Source organism: Bos grunniens, chromosome 26, assembly GCF_055505025.1.
Source record: "Bos grunniens cultivar Pamir isolate PY7600 chromosome 26, Bosgru_T2T1.0, whole genome shotgun sequence".
NCBI lineage: Eukaryota > Metazoa > Chordata > Mammalia > Artiodactyla > Bovidae > Bos > Bos grunniens.
Window position 1 is genome coordinate 34,094,996 of NC_141190.1, and position 19,117 is coordinate 34,114,112.

General features: G+C 36.5%; 1 protein-coding gene across 6 annotated transcripts in view; it reads left to right on the forward strand.

Annotated features, from left to right (window-relative positions):
* NHLRC2 (NHL repeat containing 2) overlaps positions 1-19,117 on the forward strand; it is a 62,084-nt gene that overhangs the window by 25,276 nt on the left and 17,691 nt on the right. For 5 of the 6 annotated variants that reach the window (XR_015155137.1, XR_015155138.1, XM_086377075.1 and 2 more), the window contains 2 exons: positions 8,991-9,120; positions 16,817-16,916. Coding sequence is in view for 4 of the 6 variants with exons in the window: in XM_086377075.1 (XP_086233201.1) it covers positions 8,991-9,120; positions 16,817-16,916 (230 nt within the window). In the remaining 2 variants the exon portion in view is untranslated. Of the gene's footprint in view, positions 1-8,990; positions 9,121-10,327; positions 16,917-19,117 lie in introns of those variants that run through there. The other variant, XM_086377079.1, reaches the window with a different exon arrangement.

Below are 19,117 nucleotides of genomic sequence, written 5' to 3' on the forward strand. Positions count from 1 at the left end.
TTTGGCTGTAATTTATTGGTCTTTAACGTGCCATCTATTTGGAAAATAAGTTCATCTAACCCATTCTGTCTGAACATACTATTTCAGGCACTTCCCTTGCTTTTCTCACTATTTCTCTCTATCGATGTTTTTGCCTATTTATATTGACAAAATTGTCAACTAATATACTTAGTTGATAATTATACATAAAATAGGAAAAAACATGTAGAACATATAATGATAATAATCAGTGTAGTGTAAATCCCCACACGGGCGTGAAATTTGTTTTCTTTACTACTGAAATCCTAAGCACCTAAAACAGAGCCTGGCCCACAGTAGGTGTATTTAATAGATATTTATTGAATAAATTTATGAGCAAGTAACATCTGTTGAATGAAGCATTTTCTAAAGTGTATATTCATCCTAATATGAAAAGATGTTACATGAGAAAAAGATTTTGTGGCTTTGTAAATTAAAGCAGATTTGTTTTTTAAACATCTTAGAGAATTTCTTAGATTTTAATATGCCATATATTGTGCATACGTTAGTGGGGGGATATGTGTGCAGTATTTATAAACTTACTTGACCAAGAAGCCCTATTTAGCAGAACTTTTCATAGGACTAATAACTTAACGTTGTGTACTTTGGGCAACCGTGATTTTACGTTGCTCCTTAAAGGTCAGTATTTCTTTATCATTATCTTTTTTGGGTCTGTGCTTCTAAAATTCATAGTATCGTAGATATCGAAGAGAATAATGAAGTAGTAAGGTATTTAGCCCACAAGGTAGAGGGAATACTTGTCCTTTTTTGATTACACATTAATTTCTCTTGCTTTAGAACTTAGTGGGTATTAGAGTATTGATAGCATAATCATCATAAGAAATATAGGTTACTTGGAGTCATTTTTATATTTTATGACAGTTTCAGTTCACTTCAGTTCAGTCGCTCAGTCGTGTCCGACTCTTTGCAACCCCACGCCAGGCCTCCCTGTCCATCACCAACTCCCAGAGTTCACCCAGACTCACGTCCATCGAGTCAGTGATACTATCCAGCCATCTCATCCTCTGTCGTCCCCTTCTCCTCCTGCCCCCAAACCCTCCCAATCCCTCCCAGCATCAGAGTCTTTTCCAATGAGTCAACTCTTTACAGTTTAGTATCTTCAAAAGATGGAAATGATGTAGAATTATTTCTTCCTCTCTTTTTAAATCTATAAAAATGTTTATTTTACATTTTTAAGATCTCATTTGCAGAGGGTGGACCATACTCCTGTATTTATACCTCATGAACATCTTTGTTCCATGTCAGCCTGTTTCTTGTTAGAAATAATTTACTTACTTTTGTAAATTCCTCTTCATCTCCATTTCTGTCTCCCCTGCCATTCCCTGTACATAAGTACACCTATAGGCAGCCTTTCTGATGTGTTTAATTCACATCTTTTTATTTGTTTGTGACATCTATTTATTTGTTTGTTATAAAACCTGTAGTATTTTATTTGTTTGTGACCTTATAAAATCTGTAGTATTTTAAGAACTTTATTGTGATATATTTTCCGTAGAATAAAGGTCACCCGTTTCAAGTATATAATTTAGGAATTTTTAGTAAATTTAACAAGTTGTGAAACCATTATCATAAATCATTTTTAGAACATTTTCGTCTTCCTAGTAAGAACCCTCATACCTAGTTATAATTAATCCCCATTTCCATCCCCCAGTTTCTGTATAAATTTGCCTCTTTTGAACATTTATATAAATAGAATCATATAATGTATGGTCTGTGTGTCTGGCTTCTTTCATTCTGTGTAATGTTTTTGAGGTTCACTGATGATGTAACATGTCAGGAGTTCCTTTATACTGCTGAAGAGCATTCCATTGCATGTATAAACCACATTTTATCCAGTAACCAGTTGGTGACATTTAGGGTGTTTCCAATTTTTGGCTATTACAAATAATTCACATAGAAGTTTTGTGTGGGCATACATTTTTATTTCTTTGGGGGGGTTGTTGTTGTTCAGTCACTCAGTCCGACTCTTTGTGACCCCATGGACTGCAGTGTGCCAGGCTTCCCTGTCCTTCACCATCTCCTGGACCTCACTCATACTCATGTTCATTGAGTTGGTGATGCCATCCAACCATCTCATCCTCTCTTGTCCCCTTCTCCTCCTGCCTTCAATCTTTCCCAGCATCAGGGTCTTTTCCAGTGAGTCAGTTCTTTGCATCAGGTGGCCAAAGGATGAGTTTCAGCTTCAGCATCAGCCCTTCCAATGAATATTTAGGACTGATTTCCTTTAGGATGGCCTGGATTGATCACTTTGCAGTCCAAGGGACTCTGAATAGTCTTCTCCAGCACCACAGTTCAAAAGCATCAGTTCTTCTGTGCTCAGCCTTCTTTATGGTCCAACTGTTATATCCATACGTGACTACTGGAAAAACCATATCTTTGACTAGATGGACCTTTGTCTCTGCTTTTTAATATGCTGTCTAAACTTGGCATAGCTAAGGGTTCAACTTCATTCTTTTACATGTGGACATCCAGTTATCCCAGAACCATTTATAGAAGAGACTGTTCTTTCTCCTTTGAGTAGTCTTGGCAGCCTTTAGAAAATCAATTATTCATACATGCATGGGTTTATTTCCAGACTTTCACGTCTATTCCATTGGTCTGTTTTTCTGTCTTTATGGTAAAATCACACTGTTTTGATTGTCATAACTTAATAAGTTGTGCAATCAGAAAGTATGAGTCTTCCTACTTATTTGTCAACATTTTTTGACCGTTCCTGAATCCCTCTCAGTTCTACAAGAATTTTAGGATCAACTTAGCCATTTCTGCAAAAACTTCTGTTTCTTTCTCATGTGAATATATTTTTTGAAAAAAACACACAACAGTTTTGTCTTTTCCCTTTTCATTTTTATACTTCATTACCTTTTATTATATTGCTTTTAAGCATTATGGTAATAGTAGATATCTTGTCATGCTCATAGTCTTAAATAGAATGCAAGTAAACTTTCTCCAGAAGTTTACATGCATTTTCTGTAGCTTTGGGAAATAAAATATTTATGAAGTTAAGAAATTTTCTCTTAGTTACTAAGAATTATTATATAATTTTATTAAATGCATTTTCTGTATTTATGGAAATAATTGTATAGTTTTTTGCCTGTAGTATACTGATGTGATGAATTATATTATTAGGTGTATTTGATGTTGAGTCATCTTTTTATCCCTGGAATAAAACTTACCTAATCATGATTTTTTTAAAAAGCCAAATTAGATTTGATTATCCAAAATTACATTCAATGTTATAAAATTCATATTCATAAATTCTATATTTTCTTGTTCTGTTCTCACCTGATTTTGGATCAAGGTCATACTGATCTCATCAAGTGAGTTTTTTTCTTTTTTTTCTGTTTTTTTTGAATAATTTGCCTCACATAGGAATTAATGGTTTTTGAATATTTATTAAAACTCCTATAACATTACCTAGGCCCAGGCTTTCTCCAAGAGGAATTTTTAAATTATCCTATCAGTTTCTGTGAAAAGAGAGTGAAAGTGAAGTCGCTCAATTGTGTCCGACTCTTTGCAACCCCATGGACTGTAGCCTACCACATTCCTCCGTCAATGGGATTTTCCAGGCCAGAGTACTGGAGCGGGTTGCCATTTCCTTCTCCAGGGGATATTCCCGACCCAGGGATCGAACCCAGGTCTCCCACATTGTAGGCAGATGCTTTACCACCTGAGCCACCAGGGAAGTCTTAAATCAAGATCTATTTCAAGAACCCATCCCTGGCTGCCTTTTGTATTTTTGCAGATTATATGTTGCAATAAAAATATAAAGTTACATTGATGAACATTTTTTATAATTTCAGAAGATTATAGAGCAGCTACCAAAAATAATGCAAGAGGATATCACCAAAATAAATCAATGTAATTTGCCATAATAACAGAATGAAATAGCCATCTGATGCTTTACTAGATTCAGAAAAAAACTGGAAAACATTTAATCATGTTAAAGTTAATAAACTTGAAATGGAAATGAGTGTCTGCAATAGGATAAATATCATCTACAAAAAGCTTACAGCTACACTTAATGCAAAGTATTGAATACTTTTGCCTCATGATTGGGAACAAGACAAGGCATGATCACGTTCATCATGCCTATTAAACATTGTACTGAAAGTACTAGCCATTATAATGAGGCAAAAAAGAGGAATAGAAGGCATATAGGATAAAAAGGAAGAAAAACAACTATTTGCCAGAGACATGTCATGTACATAGAAGACTGTATCTATACAATCTTACAAAGTAAGATTATATATATATATATTATATCTATCTATATAGATATATCTATCTGTATATTTTCTATATATATCTATACAATCTTACAAAGTAATCTATACAAAGTTACTCCAACTAATAAGTGAATTTGGGAAGGTTACAAACTACAAAGTCAATGTAAAAAGATCCATATTTTTGTATACTAGTAACAGTCAACTGGAAATGGAATTTTAAAATTCTGTTTACTTAGCAACCAAAATAGAATATTGGAATAAATTTTTAGAAATACATAACCATAAAACATTGCAGTCACTGCAGATGGTGACTGCAGCCATGAAATGAGAAGACGCTTGCTCCTTGGGAGAAAAGCTATGACCAACTTAGACAGCATATTAAAAAGCACAGACATTACTTTGCCAACAAAGGTCCGTCTAGTCAAAGCTATGATTTTTCCAGTAGTCGTGTATGGATATGAAAGTTGGACCATAAAGAAAACTGAGCACTGAAGAATTGATGCTTTTGAACTGTGGTGTTGGAGTAAACTCTTTTTTTTTTTTTTTAATTTTATTGTAGTGGTTTGCCATACATTGACATGAATCCTCCACGGGTGTACATGTGTTCTCCATCCTGAACTCCCCTCCCACCTCTCTCCCCATCCCATCCCTCTGGGTCATCCCAGTGCACCAGCCCCGAGCACCCTGTCTCATGCTTTGAACCTGGACTGGAGGTCTGTTTCACATATGATGTTATACATGTTTCACTGCCATTCTTCCAAATCATCCCACCCTCTCCCTCTCCCACAGAGTCCAAAAGACTGTTCTATACATCTGTGTCCCTTTTGCTGTCTCATGTATAGAGTCATCGTTACCATCTTTCTAAATTCCACGTATATGCATTAGTATACTGTATTGGTGTTTTTCTTTCTGGCTTACTTCACTCTGTATAGTAGGCTCCAGTTTCATCCACCTCATTAGAACTGATTCAAATGAATTCTTTTTAATAGCTGAGTAATATTCCATTGTGTACATATACCACAGTTTTCTTATCCATTTTTCTGCTGATGGACATCTAGGTTGCTTCCATGTCCTGGCTTATAAACAGTGCAGCGATGAACATTGGGGTACACGTGTCTCTTTCAGTTCTGGTTTCCTCAGTGTGTATGCCCAGCAGTGGGATTGCTGGGTCATATGGCAGTTCTATTTCCAGTTTTTTAAGGAATCTCCACACTGTTCTCCATAGTGGCTGTACTAGTTTGCATTCCCACCAACAGTATAAGAGGATTCCCTTTTCTCCACACCCTCTCCAGCATTTATTGCTTGTAGACTTTTGGATCGCAGCCATCCTGACTGGCGTGAAATGGTACCTCATAGTGGTTTTGATTTGCATTTCTCTGATAATGAGTGATGCTGAACATCTTTTCATGTGTTTGTTAGCCATCTGTATGTCTTCTTTGGAGAAATGTCTGTTTAGTTTGTTGGCCCTTTTTTGATTGAGTCTTTTATTTTTCTGGAATTGAGCTGCAGGAGTTGCTTGTATATTTTTGAGATTAATTCTTTGTCAGTTGCTTCGTTTGCTATTTTTCTCCCATTCTGAAGGCTGTCTTTTCACCTTACTTAGTTTCCTTCGTTGTGCAAAAGCTTTTAAGTTTAATTAGGTCCCATTTGTTTATTTTTGCTTTTATTTCCAATACTCTGGGAGGTGGGTCATAGAAGATCCTGCTGTGATTTATGTCAGAGAGTGTTTTGCCTGTGTTTTTGTCTAGGAGTTTTATAGTTTCTGGTCTTATGTTTAGGTCTTTAAACCATTTTGAGTTTATTTTTGTGTATGGTGTTAGAAAGTGTTCTAGTTTCATTCTTTTACAAGTGGTTGACCAGTTTTCCCAGCACCACTTGTTAAAGAGATTGTCTTTTCTCCATTGTATATTCTTGCCTCCTTTGTCGAAGATAAGGTGTCCATAGGTGCGTGGATTTATCTCTGGGCTTTCTATTTTGTTCCATTGATCTATATTTCTGTCTTTGGAGTGAAGTCTTGAGTGTCCCATGGACTGCAAGGAGATCAAACCAGCCAATCCTAAAGGAAATCAGTCCTGAATATTCATTGGAAGGATTGATGCTGAAGCTGAAGTTCCAATTCTTTGGCCACCTGATGCAAAGAGCTGACTTATTTGAAAAGGCCCTGATGCTGGGAAAGATCAAAGGCAGGAGGAGAAGGGGATGACCGAGAATGAGATGGTTGGATGGCATCACTGACTCAAAGGACATGAGTTTGATTGAGCAAGCTCCGGGAGCTGATGCTGGACAGGGAGGCCTGGTATGCTGCAGTCCATGGGGTCACAAGGAGTCTGACATGACTGAGCAACTGAACTGAACTGAGAAAAATTAACTCAGTATTGGACTGCAAAACTCAGTATTAAAATTCATTTTATTCTAAATTGATCTATAGACTTAATGCAGTCCCAATCCAAACACTTCAGACTCTGTGCGACCCCATAGACGGCAGCCCACCAGGCTCCCCCGCCCCTGGGATTCTCCAGGCAAGAACACTGGAGTGGGTTGCCATTTCCTTCTCCAGTGCATGAAAGTGAAAAGTGAAACTGAAGTCACTCAGTCGTATCCGACTCTTTGCGACCCCATGGACTGCAGCCTACCAGGCTCCTCCATCCAGGGGATTTTCCAGGCAAGAGTACTGGAGTGGGGTGCCATTGGAACTAGGATCCCACAAACCACATGGTGTAGCCACAAAATAATTAAGGTGAAAAGCCACAGTCTATCAGAAAATAGTCACAAAAATTCACAAAAATACATTACATCTATGAAGAGGATTAGTATCTGTGTAATATAAAGGTATCTACAGCTGAAAAATGGGATGACAACCCAATAAAAAATGAGCCAGAGATTTTAACGTTTTTCAAAAGCAGATATGATAGTAACCACAAGTACATAGAAAAATGATCAACATTGTGAGTTGAGAAGGAAATGTGAGTTCAAACCACAGTAAATATCAATGTATATCCCCTGTAATGATTAAAATTAAAAAGACTGGGAGATGGGAGGGAAGTTCAAAAGGGAGAGGATATATGTATACCTATAGCTGATTCATGTTGAGGTTTGACAGAAAACAACAAAATTCTGTAAAGTAATTATCCGTCAATTAAAAAAAAAGACCGACAATACCAGAGGTCGGCGAGGATATGGAGCAATTTGAACTCTCATACGTTATTGGTAGAAATAGAAAATGATAGACCATTGGAGAAAACCTTCTGGAAGTTTTTATATCAAGCTGCTAATACACCTGCCCTATAACATAGCAGTTACTGTCCTGTGTACATACCCAAGAAAAGCGAAAGCATGTCCACAAAAAGGCTTATATGAGAATGTAAATAGCATCCCTACTTAAAGGCCCCCAAGCTGGAAATAGCCCAGGTGTCCATCAGTAAGAAAATATATAAATGAGGGACTTGGTAGTCCAGTGGCTACGACCCTGAGTTCCCAAGGCAGGGGGCCCAGGTTCAATCCCTGGTCAGGAAGCTAGTTCTCACATGCTGCAACTAAATATCCTACATGCCTCAACTAAGACCCAGTGCAGCCAAATAAATAATAATACATTTAAAAAAATATGTAAATGAGCTGTGATATATTCTTTTGATGGAATACTATTCAGCAATCAAAAGGAACATGAATAAATTTCAAACATGTTAAATGAAAGAAGCCTCAAAAAAGAGTTCATTACTGTATCATTTCATTTATCTGAAATCCTAGAAGAGTTACAGCTAATCTATGATGGGAAAAAAAATTTAATACTGTTTGCCACTGGAGTTGGGGATGACTGGAAAGAGGTGTGAAGGAACTTTCTGGAGTGACGGTAACGTTCTGTATCTTTATGTACGTTGGGGCTACACAAGTTTCTGTATCTTTGAGAATTTATCAGATGGTACACTTACGATTTGTACATTTTGTTGTAAGTTTTGCCTCAAAAGAAAACGGAGGTCTGAAACAATGAAGCACTCGAGTTAAATTCTTTCAGCTTTTCTCTGTGTTTGAAAATTTTCATGAGATGTTGAAAAGTCTCAGGAGATGAAACCAGAGTATCTTTTTTTTCAGTAGAATGCGTTAGTTTTTTGGTTTATGAAGCAGAGGCATGTAGTAGAGCTGGAAGTCCAAGATCCTGGACTTACTGGCTCTGGGGTGTTGGGATCTTAATGATCTGTGCCTCAGTTTCCTCTGAAATAATCAAAATCACAGTTGTAGGGATATGTGAGTTTGGATGGATAGATGGGGTCAGTGCTTGCCACATGTTAAATTCTAAATGTGTTAATTACTAACCAAGCACAATTGAAATAAACATTTAATTTTAAGAAGTGTTTTTCTTGATGCTGCTTTACATTTTCAAGTGTCACCTTCTTTTAAAATATTTTATAGTTGAGTTCAATACCCGTTTTGGTAGAGGCATGATGAAGGCGAGTGGGTAAGAGGAAAGTAGGGGAATGGATGGATAGAGAAGTGAAAAGGACTAAGTTTTATGCATTTTAATAACAAGATCACCGTGTACTTGATAAGCCTTTTTTCTTAAGCTTTTTTTAAAGTATTTATGTTGCACGTTTCCTTTTTTATTTTACATACAAAACCACTCAGTTTTTTTAATATATAATAAGTTCACACATAGAATAAATAAAGCACATGTTTTCTATATGTTCTATTGTAAATAGATGCATTGTATAAAACCTGTATTAATTTCTATAGATTGACCTAGAAGCTGAGATGGTGAGCACTGTGGCTGGCATTGGAATTCAAGGTACAGATAAAGAAGGTGGAGCTAAAGGAGATGAACAGCCCATTAGTTCCCCTTGGGATGTAGTTTTTGGAAGGTCAGGTATGTAAACTTGATATTAAATAAGTAAATTTTGCTGAGTTAAAGTAAGATTTTTAAAATATTATAGGAACATTCATTTGGATTAATCATTACTAGTTATTTTATGCTTTTATATCCATGACTTGGGATTTGTTAATTGCATAAAAGCAAAGCTACCAATAACATATAGAAGGTAGGATAACTACATAATTATATATAACATGTGACATTACATGCATGTTTTATATACACGATAGATTATATATTTCTCTCATGTTAAAGAATTTCATCTTAGTTGCAGTTTTCGATTAAGATAGTTCTGAATATTCTTAAATTGGAAGGATTATAGTTTGAAAATTTCAAAAGGTTATTCATGCAGTATACTGTTTAACAGTGTCCTTTTTATTTACTGCCATGTGAAAAACAAATCAAGAAATGACTGGGGATTTTTTTTAGATTATTAAAATTTTAATTTAAAAATTATAGCTTATTTTGAGTAGTTTAAAAAAAAATAATACTTATATATAATGGAATATTCCTCAGTCATAGAAAAGAGTGAAATCTCACCATTTGTGACAACATAGATGGACCTAGAAGGTGTTATACTACATGAATGTATCAGAGAAAGACACACACTGTCTAATTTCGCCTATAATCAGAATTTATATTGTTTAGAAACAGGGTGTACTTTACCAGATGTTTTACTATGTTGGATTCATTTAGTAGAGTACTTGCATATTTTTCTAGGCTAAAAATTTTTCGGTCCTGCTTTATGGCATGGAATTTCTGGTTGTTTATCTCATATTGAGAGTGTACCTAAATTGCTTTCCAAGGAAAATATTGGCTCTGTTGACAAGTACTCCCTCAGCTTCCAACTGGAGTGATGTGCTGAGGCTTATATCTTTATTAGGCTCAGTTTTTAGAAAGGAAATGAGTGCTACCTTAGCTCAGTAGATCATTAAAAGCACGCGTGCATGCTAAGTTGCTTCAGTCATGTCCAACTCTGTACGACACTATGAGTGCAGCCTGCCAGGCTCCTCTGTTCATGGAATTCTCCAGGCAAGAATACTAGTGAGGTTTGCTGTGTGCCCTCCTCCAGGGGATCTTCCTGACCAAGGGATCAAACCCACATCTCTTGCATCCCCTGCATTGGCAGGCAGTTTCTTTACCTCTAGTGCCACCTGGGAAGCACCATTAAAAGCATGTGGCTCTGCATTTAACTTAACAGTTTAAAGAGATGGGAATACCAGACCACCTTACCTGTCTCCTGAGAAATATGTATGCAGGTCAAGAAGCAAGTTAGGACTGGACATGGAACAATGGACTGGTTCCAAATTGGGAAAGGAGTATGTCAAGGCTGTATATTATCACCCTGCTTATTTAACGTATATGCAGAGTACATCATGCGAAATGCCGAACTAGAATCAAGATTGCTAGGAGAAACATCAATAACCTCAGATATGTAGATGATACTACCCTTATGGCAGAAAACAAAGAAGAACTAAAGAGCCTATTAATGATGAAAGTGATGAAAGTGAAAGAGGAGAGTGAAAAAGTTCGCTTAAAACTCAACATTTAAAAAACTAAGATCCTGGCATCCAGTCTGATCACTTCATGGCGAATAGCTGGGGAAACAATGGAAACAGTGAGAGACTTTATATTTTGGGGCTCCAAAATCACCGCCGATGGTGATTGCAGCCATGAAATTCAAAGATGCTTGCTCCTTAGAAGAGAAGCTATGACCAACCTAGGCAGCATATTAAAAAGCAGAGACATTACTTTGCCAACAAAGGTCCGTCTAGTCAAAGCTATGGTTTTTCCAGTAGTAACGTGTGGATGTTAGAGTTGGACTGTAAAAAAAAACTGAGCACCAAAGAATTGATGCTTTTGAACTGTGGTGTTGGAGGAAACTCTTGAGAGTCCCTTGGTCTACAAGGAGATCAAACAAGTCAATCCTAAAGGAAATCAGTCCTGAGTATTCATTGGAAGGACTGATGCTGAAGCTGAAGCTCCAGTCCTTTGACCACCTAATGCGAAGAACTGACTCATTGGAAAAGACCCTGATGCTGGGAAAGATCAAAGGCAGGAGGAGACAACAGAGGATGAGATGGTTGGATGGCATCACTGACTCGATGGACCTGAGTTTGAGCAAACTCTGGGGGCTGATGATGGACAGGGAAGTCTGGCGTGCTGCAGTCCATGAGTCGCAAAGAGTCAGACACAGTTGAGCGACTGAACTGAGCTGAACTTAAAATCACTTCCGTTCCAGATACTTGGCAAGAGGAATAATCTTGAATTTAAATAACCTTAAATAAGCTCAGCACCTTTCAAATGCTAACAGTAAATGGTTTTCAAATACTGTAGGAATGTCCTGTAATCACAATGGCTACAAGAGTTTTCTTTTTTTTTAAACCACAAGAGTTTTTAACCTTGTCTTAATATACCCAAGGCATTTGTGGTTAGACTTTGTGAAGTACTTAAATTTCCCAGAAATTCTACTTAAGGTTTGGGGGGAATTGGTCAGATTCTCATCAGAGTTTCAAAGTGGTATGTTACCCAAAATCATTTTTAGAACCACTGCTTTAAATCACTCTGAAATATAATCCTGGATTAATGTATTTTGTCAGGGTATGGGGAAATTGGATCATAGACTACTTCCTCTCCTTACAATTGTTTTTACTAAACTATATTTTGGCATCATATCATTCATTTAAAAATATTTTAACATATCAATGTATCTTACATTCATTTTTATTTATATGTTTCATATTTATATTTCATCAAAACACAGTCCTATGGGACTGTTAACTGTTTTTACTGTAAGGGCTTGCTGCTAATTTTAGTTACTATCTTAATCTCTCTGAACATCTACTAGAGAATTTCTTTTCTGTGTTATAGATAATTATACTTTTTTCTCAGTATCAAGTTTATTTTTAAGCTCCTGGATGATTTAAATATCGTGTTTGCATTGTTATATTAATTTCTGGGAAACTTAGATTTGTCTTTAGCAAAGTATAATGGAAACATGACATTCATATTTTAATATTAGTATGGCTGCATCTTTTTTTCCTTCTCTCTTTACCTATTGCTTCAATTTTATTATTTTAAATTTATTTATCTTACTAGGGTTTCTTTCTTTGTGAACTACCTAAATACTTTGTAAAATAAAAGTGGAAGTGAATAAATCCAGTAGAATCCTTTATTGAAGTGATTGGCTATGATAAGTGATCCATAAAGGAAAAAAATTGTTAAATCTGAGAATCGTAAAACTAAAAATGCTTTTAAGAACTATAAATATACATTGTGTCCCCTGACAGTCTTTATTATGTATTATTTTGGTGTCCTTAAACCATGATGAGTTTTTTTTAAACACCTGCAAAATAAACTGAGGACTGAAATTTTTAAAAGCTATTCTTTCCAGTTATCTTTCCACATCTAGTTCACTAATAATTTGACTTAGCTACTTGCCTTTATTGAGTCTTTCCAAAGTATTAACTTTGTTTTCAGAGAAATAGCTTCCCTTTTGCATTCATGTTGAATTGATTCATATACATTTAAGTTATATAATTGTAGAACTGGTTTAAGCAAATGAGGGATTAAATGCAGTTTGACAGGGATTGTGGTTAAGAAGAATTGTTTTTGTAAACAATTAAATTCTTTAATACTTTAAAAATTATATAGAATATTTCTGAAATTCTACCATATTTAGGAATATGAAAGAGGGTGGAATTATCAGAAGGAAAACATGAAAAATAGGTTGTATTTATTGTAATATCTTCATATATTAAGCTGTTGTGCAGTGCAAACAAGAGCCCACAGCCATACCTAGCAGCATGGATGAGTATTAGGAAATCTGTTGAGCAGAAAAATGTTCCGTTTTTGTAGAATGTTCAGTAGCAAGCAAGACTAATTATACAATGAGAGAGCCATTCAAACATGGTAATTTTTAAAAACTGAAGAATATAATAAAAAAACATTTTTAGACTGGTAGAGAGGAGGATGATATATTCATAAAGGGATGCAGGAGGTTTTCAAATAATACTGCCTTTTGTTGAGCTGGTGGTATGCACATGGATATTTATTTACTGTTTAATCTTTATAATGAACACTTATCTATTCATACGCATATTTAAAGAAAAAGTAAATCTTAAAAGGAAATAAAATAGGTCAGAGAATGGAAAATAAAAGATAAATATACAGTTGAATATATACTCCCCCAAGAGACTCAGATAATGAACAGCACACTTAAAGAAGACATTAAGGAAAGGGATTTGAAATACCTCTGATTATTTTAAATATATATGTAATATGTAAATGTGTGTGTTTGTATTTTAACTAGTACCTGAATATTTAACCCAATTATGCTGTTACAGTGATAAAAGCATGAAAATAATTAACATTTATGCCAAAGTTTTTTCATCTTTATTTTTGATTATCACTCTAAATATGGTCAGAACTTTGTCATCCACTAAATAATTAAAAATAACTCCAATAAAATCATTTTTCAGCAGAAACATTGCCATGTTTCTAATGTGCATATTAAATCTGTGCTGATTCTTACTCATACAAGACAATAGCCCAGGAATTATTTTTTATCGTAAAAAAATTTTTTTTCAGTATCCCCTGCTAGTCTCTAAGTAATTCAGACTTTACCTGATTTTAAATCACTTAAGGAAAGATAGTATGCCTGAATGCCATTAACCTTCCTTGGCCCTTTAATCAGCATTTCCCTAGATAAAAATTTAGCTGTACTTATTTGACCTTTAATGATTGAAATCCAACTATTTAGTATGCTTGTCTGGTAATTTACAGCTTAGATAATATGCATCTCTGACTTCCATTATTATGCTCTAAAATAACATCTTCTAATCAGGTGAAACAATTTTGTTTTGAGGAATAAATCTTATATAATGTGACTAATGTGTTTTTATTTTAATAAAATAAAACAGTTGTATTTTTGTATCTGAATATTATCACATTGACTTGGTGTTTATAAAGCACAAGCTCCCTTCTGCAGTTCCTTCATTCTGATCATAACACTGATAATCTGGATTTGGCCTCACTGCTGTGTGCTGCTGTGTTAGTCACTCAGTCCTGTCCAACTCTTTGTGACCCCAAGGGCTGTAGCCTGCCAGGCTCCTCTGTCAGTAGAATTCTGCAGGCAAGAATACTGGGTGCTGCTGCTGCTGCTAAGTTGCTTCAGTCATGTCCGACTCTGTGTGACCCCATAGACGGCAGCCCACCAGGCTCCCCCATCCCGGGGATTCTCCAGGCAAGAACACTGGAGTGGGTTGCCATTTACTTCTCCAATGCATGAAAGTGAAAAGTGAAAGTGAAGTTGCTCAGTTGTGTCCGACTCTTTGCAACCCATGGACTGCAGCCTACCAGGCTCCTCCATCCATGGGACTTTCCAGGCAAGAGTACTGGAGTGGGTGCCATTGCTTTCTCCAAGAATACTGGAGTGTGTAGCCATTCCCTTCTCCCTGTAATCTTCCCAACCCAGTCATCGAACCTGGGTCTTCTGCATTGCAGACAGATTCTTTACCATCTGAGCCACCAGGGAGTTGAACTCACTAAAATATTATTATTCCAGGTTTAGCTGTGTGAATACCAACAAATTATTTAACCCCTTTGAATTTCAGTTTTTTATAAAATAGAGATGATAATAACAAGACTTGCTAATGTTGTCAAATTAAACGAAATAATCCATGTAAAGGGCTTATTATTAGCTCAGTGCCTTAAACTAGGAAGTGTTCTGAATGGTTATCCTTTTCATCACCACACCCCCCATCATTATCCTCATCAGTTGATATGTAGAATCATGTCAACTCCGGAATCCCAGTCTGACACAGCCTCTGCTTCTGCACTCTTTTTCATACCCCTAGCTTCTAAAGGAAATAAGTACACAGAGACCAAGAAGAAACAGGCTCACACTCGTATCACTTTGAAGCTTTGGCCTAACCCTAGATGAGCTGGACTGGCCTGTTTGGAGAAGTTGGAGCCCGATTTGATCTTTCACTTGTGTAGGAACCAGGCAGTTCTTGGGCCAAGTTAGGCTTTAAACCCATGTCACCTTCTAATGGTTACAGTTTTATTTCCAATCTTTATGCTTTTTGCTTCTTTTTCTTACTTGTATGAATTAGGACCTTCATATGATGCTACATAAGTGTTGATAGCAGATCTCCTTGTCTCATTTCTATTCACGGGGAATGTCTTAGCTCGGGCTGCCATAACAAAATGCCACAGACTGGGTGGCTTAAACAACAGAATTTTATTTTCTCACAGTTCTGGAGGCTAGAAATCCAAAGTCAAGGTGCCAGCACAATTGGTTTCTGGTGAGAGCTCTCTTCTGGCTTATAGAAGGTCACCTCTAAGCTTTGTCTTCACGTGGCAGGGGCAAAATAAAATAAGAATATAATGATGAAGAGCTTTTGATCTAGTTTTAAAGTGATTAAGCAGAGACTGAGTCCCCAGAGCATATGGATGCCGTTGTCACTTTTAATACAGTTTTTGTTTATAAAAGTATTTGACTATGAAAAATTAAATTGAAATAAACTATCTTCCTTTAGATTTCTATGGTAGCAATTAACAGAGAAAGCAGCAACATGTTAAATAGAATTTTCCATTGGATTGTCTGGGTTCAGATTCCAGTTCCTTCATTTACTAGCTCTGTGATCCTGTCAAGTTACATGACCTCTCTGAGCCTCAGTTTCCTCTGTAAAGGGCTACCTGTCTTCCAGGGCTTTTGAGAAGATTTGGGTAATATTCTCTATAACGTGCTTGGCATACAGCACCACAATTTGTTGATCATCACCTTATTTTTGTTGCTGTGAAATACACTTGAAAATAATACAGGTTAATGAAGAAAAATTTCTTCTGGACACAACAACTTAAAGAAAGTAAAAAAAATAATCTTACCAAGATATTTCTTTTAGCATAAGATACATCTGACCAAATTATTTTAGTGAAAATATCTCAACTACATGTAAAAGTAGACTCAGAATTCAGTTTAAATTAAAATAATTAAAAATTTTAACAATAGAATTAATTTTCGAAATGGAGCCTTGTCACATTGTAATAAGTTGTAATATCAGTCTTAAAAAACAATTATTTATTAATTTTAGAAAACAGGTATAATACATTGTACTCCTAGCTTTATTACATGTCAACTATATCTTTCTGAGAAAGGTTCAGAGCAATTAAACAGTAGGTTTTTAAATAGCAGTAGTGATGTGAGTCTAAGCCTAAAAGCTAATATGTAGTGGAAATATACATTTCTTAAACTATAAAAAGGTACAATTCTTCCATGAGAAATTGTTCAAAGAACTATTCCTGTATTCTTGAAGCGTGTAATTTAGGTTCTTGACTGCCAAAGTTTCTTTGGAGTGCGTGCATCAAGCCATTTCTTGTCACATAAAATAAGAAATCAAATGTTTAAAAACATCATGCCCAGAGATGTAGAGGGACATTTTGCTACTGAGAATACTTTGGATTTCTGTGAATGTATATTTTTATTTTTAAGTCTAAAGAAGTAAACCTTTCACAAGGAAAATGGAAAAATTTCCAGAATGACTTAAAACATTGCAAATGTTTTTACTTCCTTCTATCAGATGATTTGTATACATACTATTGTCTCCCTTAATTTAAATTTCTGAAACAACTGGGGGTGTTTGTTAATCAGATACATATATGATAATTACTGTTTCTTTTCATAAAGGTCCAGAGGTCCAAAGAGATAACATTCTGTGGATAGCCATGGCAGGGACTCATCAGATATGGGCACTCTTACTGGACTGTGGCAGATTACCAAAGAAAAAGTAAGTGGTAACATCTCTCTCTGGGTAAACATGGCGTTCACAGAATTCCTTTTCCGAAAGTCTCCATCCTTGTAACACCCACTGTGCTGGACAGGATGTGCGGGGCTATGCTGCCATAATGAACGGCTCTGGTTCTTGGTGGCTTAAGACAAGGTTTGTTTGCAGGGGGAGCACTACTCTGCCACCCAAGCTGATGCAGCAGCCGCCATCTGGAGCTTTGCCAGTTGTCTTGGCAGAGAGAGAGAGGTGGTGAGGTGTTCACTGACTCTGAAAACTTTTCCTCAGAAGTAACATATCACTTCTACTTACGTTTCATCAGCCCAAGTATGTCTTAGGACCACACCCAACCTTGAGTAGCTTAGGAAGAGCAGTTTCATCAGGCATTCACGAAGAGAACTGGAAACATCTTTTAACACATATTTCTAATATCCCTGATCAATTCAGATATTTGAAGACTGCATGGAAGAATGGTGAACAGCTCCGGTTTTGTTGTCAGGCCTGAAATTGAGCCTGGCTCTGCCACTTTTTATCTACATGAGCTTAGGAGAGTCACTTTAACTTTCTAAGCCTCAGTTTTCCTTATTTATATCTACCTCATAGGTTTTGTTTTGAGAATTAATATGTGTGAAAAGCTCAGCCTAGTGCCTGGCCTGTGCAGTGAATGTAGGTAGCATTGCTGCCACTGTCAGGGGTATAAAGATGGAAAAGTAGTGTCTCTACAAAGTTTCTTGTATTTTTCCTGTAAAGCCTTTCCTCTTCTTCTAACACCCCAGCCTTTCTCTTCCCCTCCCCTCCCATGTCTCCCTTCTTCCCTCCCTCTCACCCTTCACCCCACCATCCTCCCCTCTTCTCTCTCTCAACTTCTGTATTTTTGTTTGCACTTATTTGTTTACAAAGCTATTTTCTCCCACTAGACTGCCTCTTTAAGGAAAGGGCCCTTTCTCATTCACTTCTTGTCCCCTGCACCTAGCACAGTATCTGGTGCACGACAGGAGCTCAGTGAAGGTCTGCGGAAGTAAATGAATGAAATTCATAGACCATAAAGCCTATCAAATCACTGTAGAAAGTAAGTGCCAGTCACTTCAGTTACCTTTATCAGTAGAGAGGGTATCCAGAATACCAGATATTCTGAATTGTGTGTGTGTTGCTTTGTCAGATGTTTAGCAGCATTTAATCGTCCATTGAAAAATATTTATTAAGCAAACAAGGCACTATGCTTTGCTGTAGGGATGAAATGGTATGGTCTCTTACATAAACAAGAGGAACATCCAATATAAATGAAATTTGAGGTATCAAAGGAACACTTCCTAGAAGAAGCTACTAACTAAGACCTCCTTTTTAGCTACTGACTGAACCTGACAGAGGGTAGGAAGGAGTTCAGAAGGGAGAGGTTTTCCAGGCACGAAATGACCCTTGTGATGTCAGTAGAAGCCAGATCCTTAGAATTTAAGAGATTTGAAAGTTATTCTACATGACGTTATAGGAAGTTTTAAGCTGGGAAGTGATGTGATAAGATTTGTGTTTTTGAAAGAACACTGGTAGCATTTGGAGTGTGGCAACACTACAGACAGGTTCAAGGAGGAGGCCACTGCTGTTATCCAGGCCAGAGCTGACAGAAGCTGAATAGTGAGGTGACCAACAACATAGATGAGGAAAAAAGAAGCAGCGGAGATGACCAGACTACGTTGTTCTCAATGATGACTGTTTTGGACCTAGACGGTCAAGAGCGGTCTAAATTTCACTAAGTAGAGTTGTCACGCGTTCACAATAGAAAAGTCTCCAGTCTGATCACACTGACTTGTATTACATATTCAAGGATGTGTTATTTGTCACTGACCTTCAAGGGGTAATAACTACTGAACTTTTAGAAGTTACTGTTTCTCCCCACTATTTCTAGCTTTTATCAAGAGAACTCCTTTGTAAAATTGTTTTAACTCCTTTGTTTGGCATATTTGTTATTACTTATAAATAGGCCTTTAATAAATGGCTGTATTTATACATTTTCTATCCCTTTGCTTCCACTCCTTGTTCCCTACCTACATTAGCATTGGGGTCATATTAACCAGTAAGTGACTGATGGTCATTTTAGACTTTTTTTTGAATGTTTTACAGTATTAGAAAATGATACAGAGTCTCTCATTGTTTTGTATCCCAAGTCAGCTTCTTCCCTCCCCTCAATACAAGACACTAGCATGTCTTCC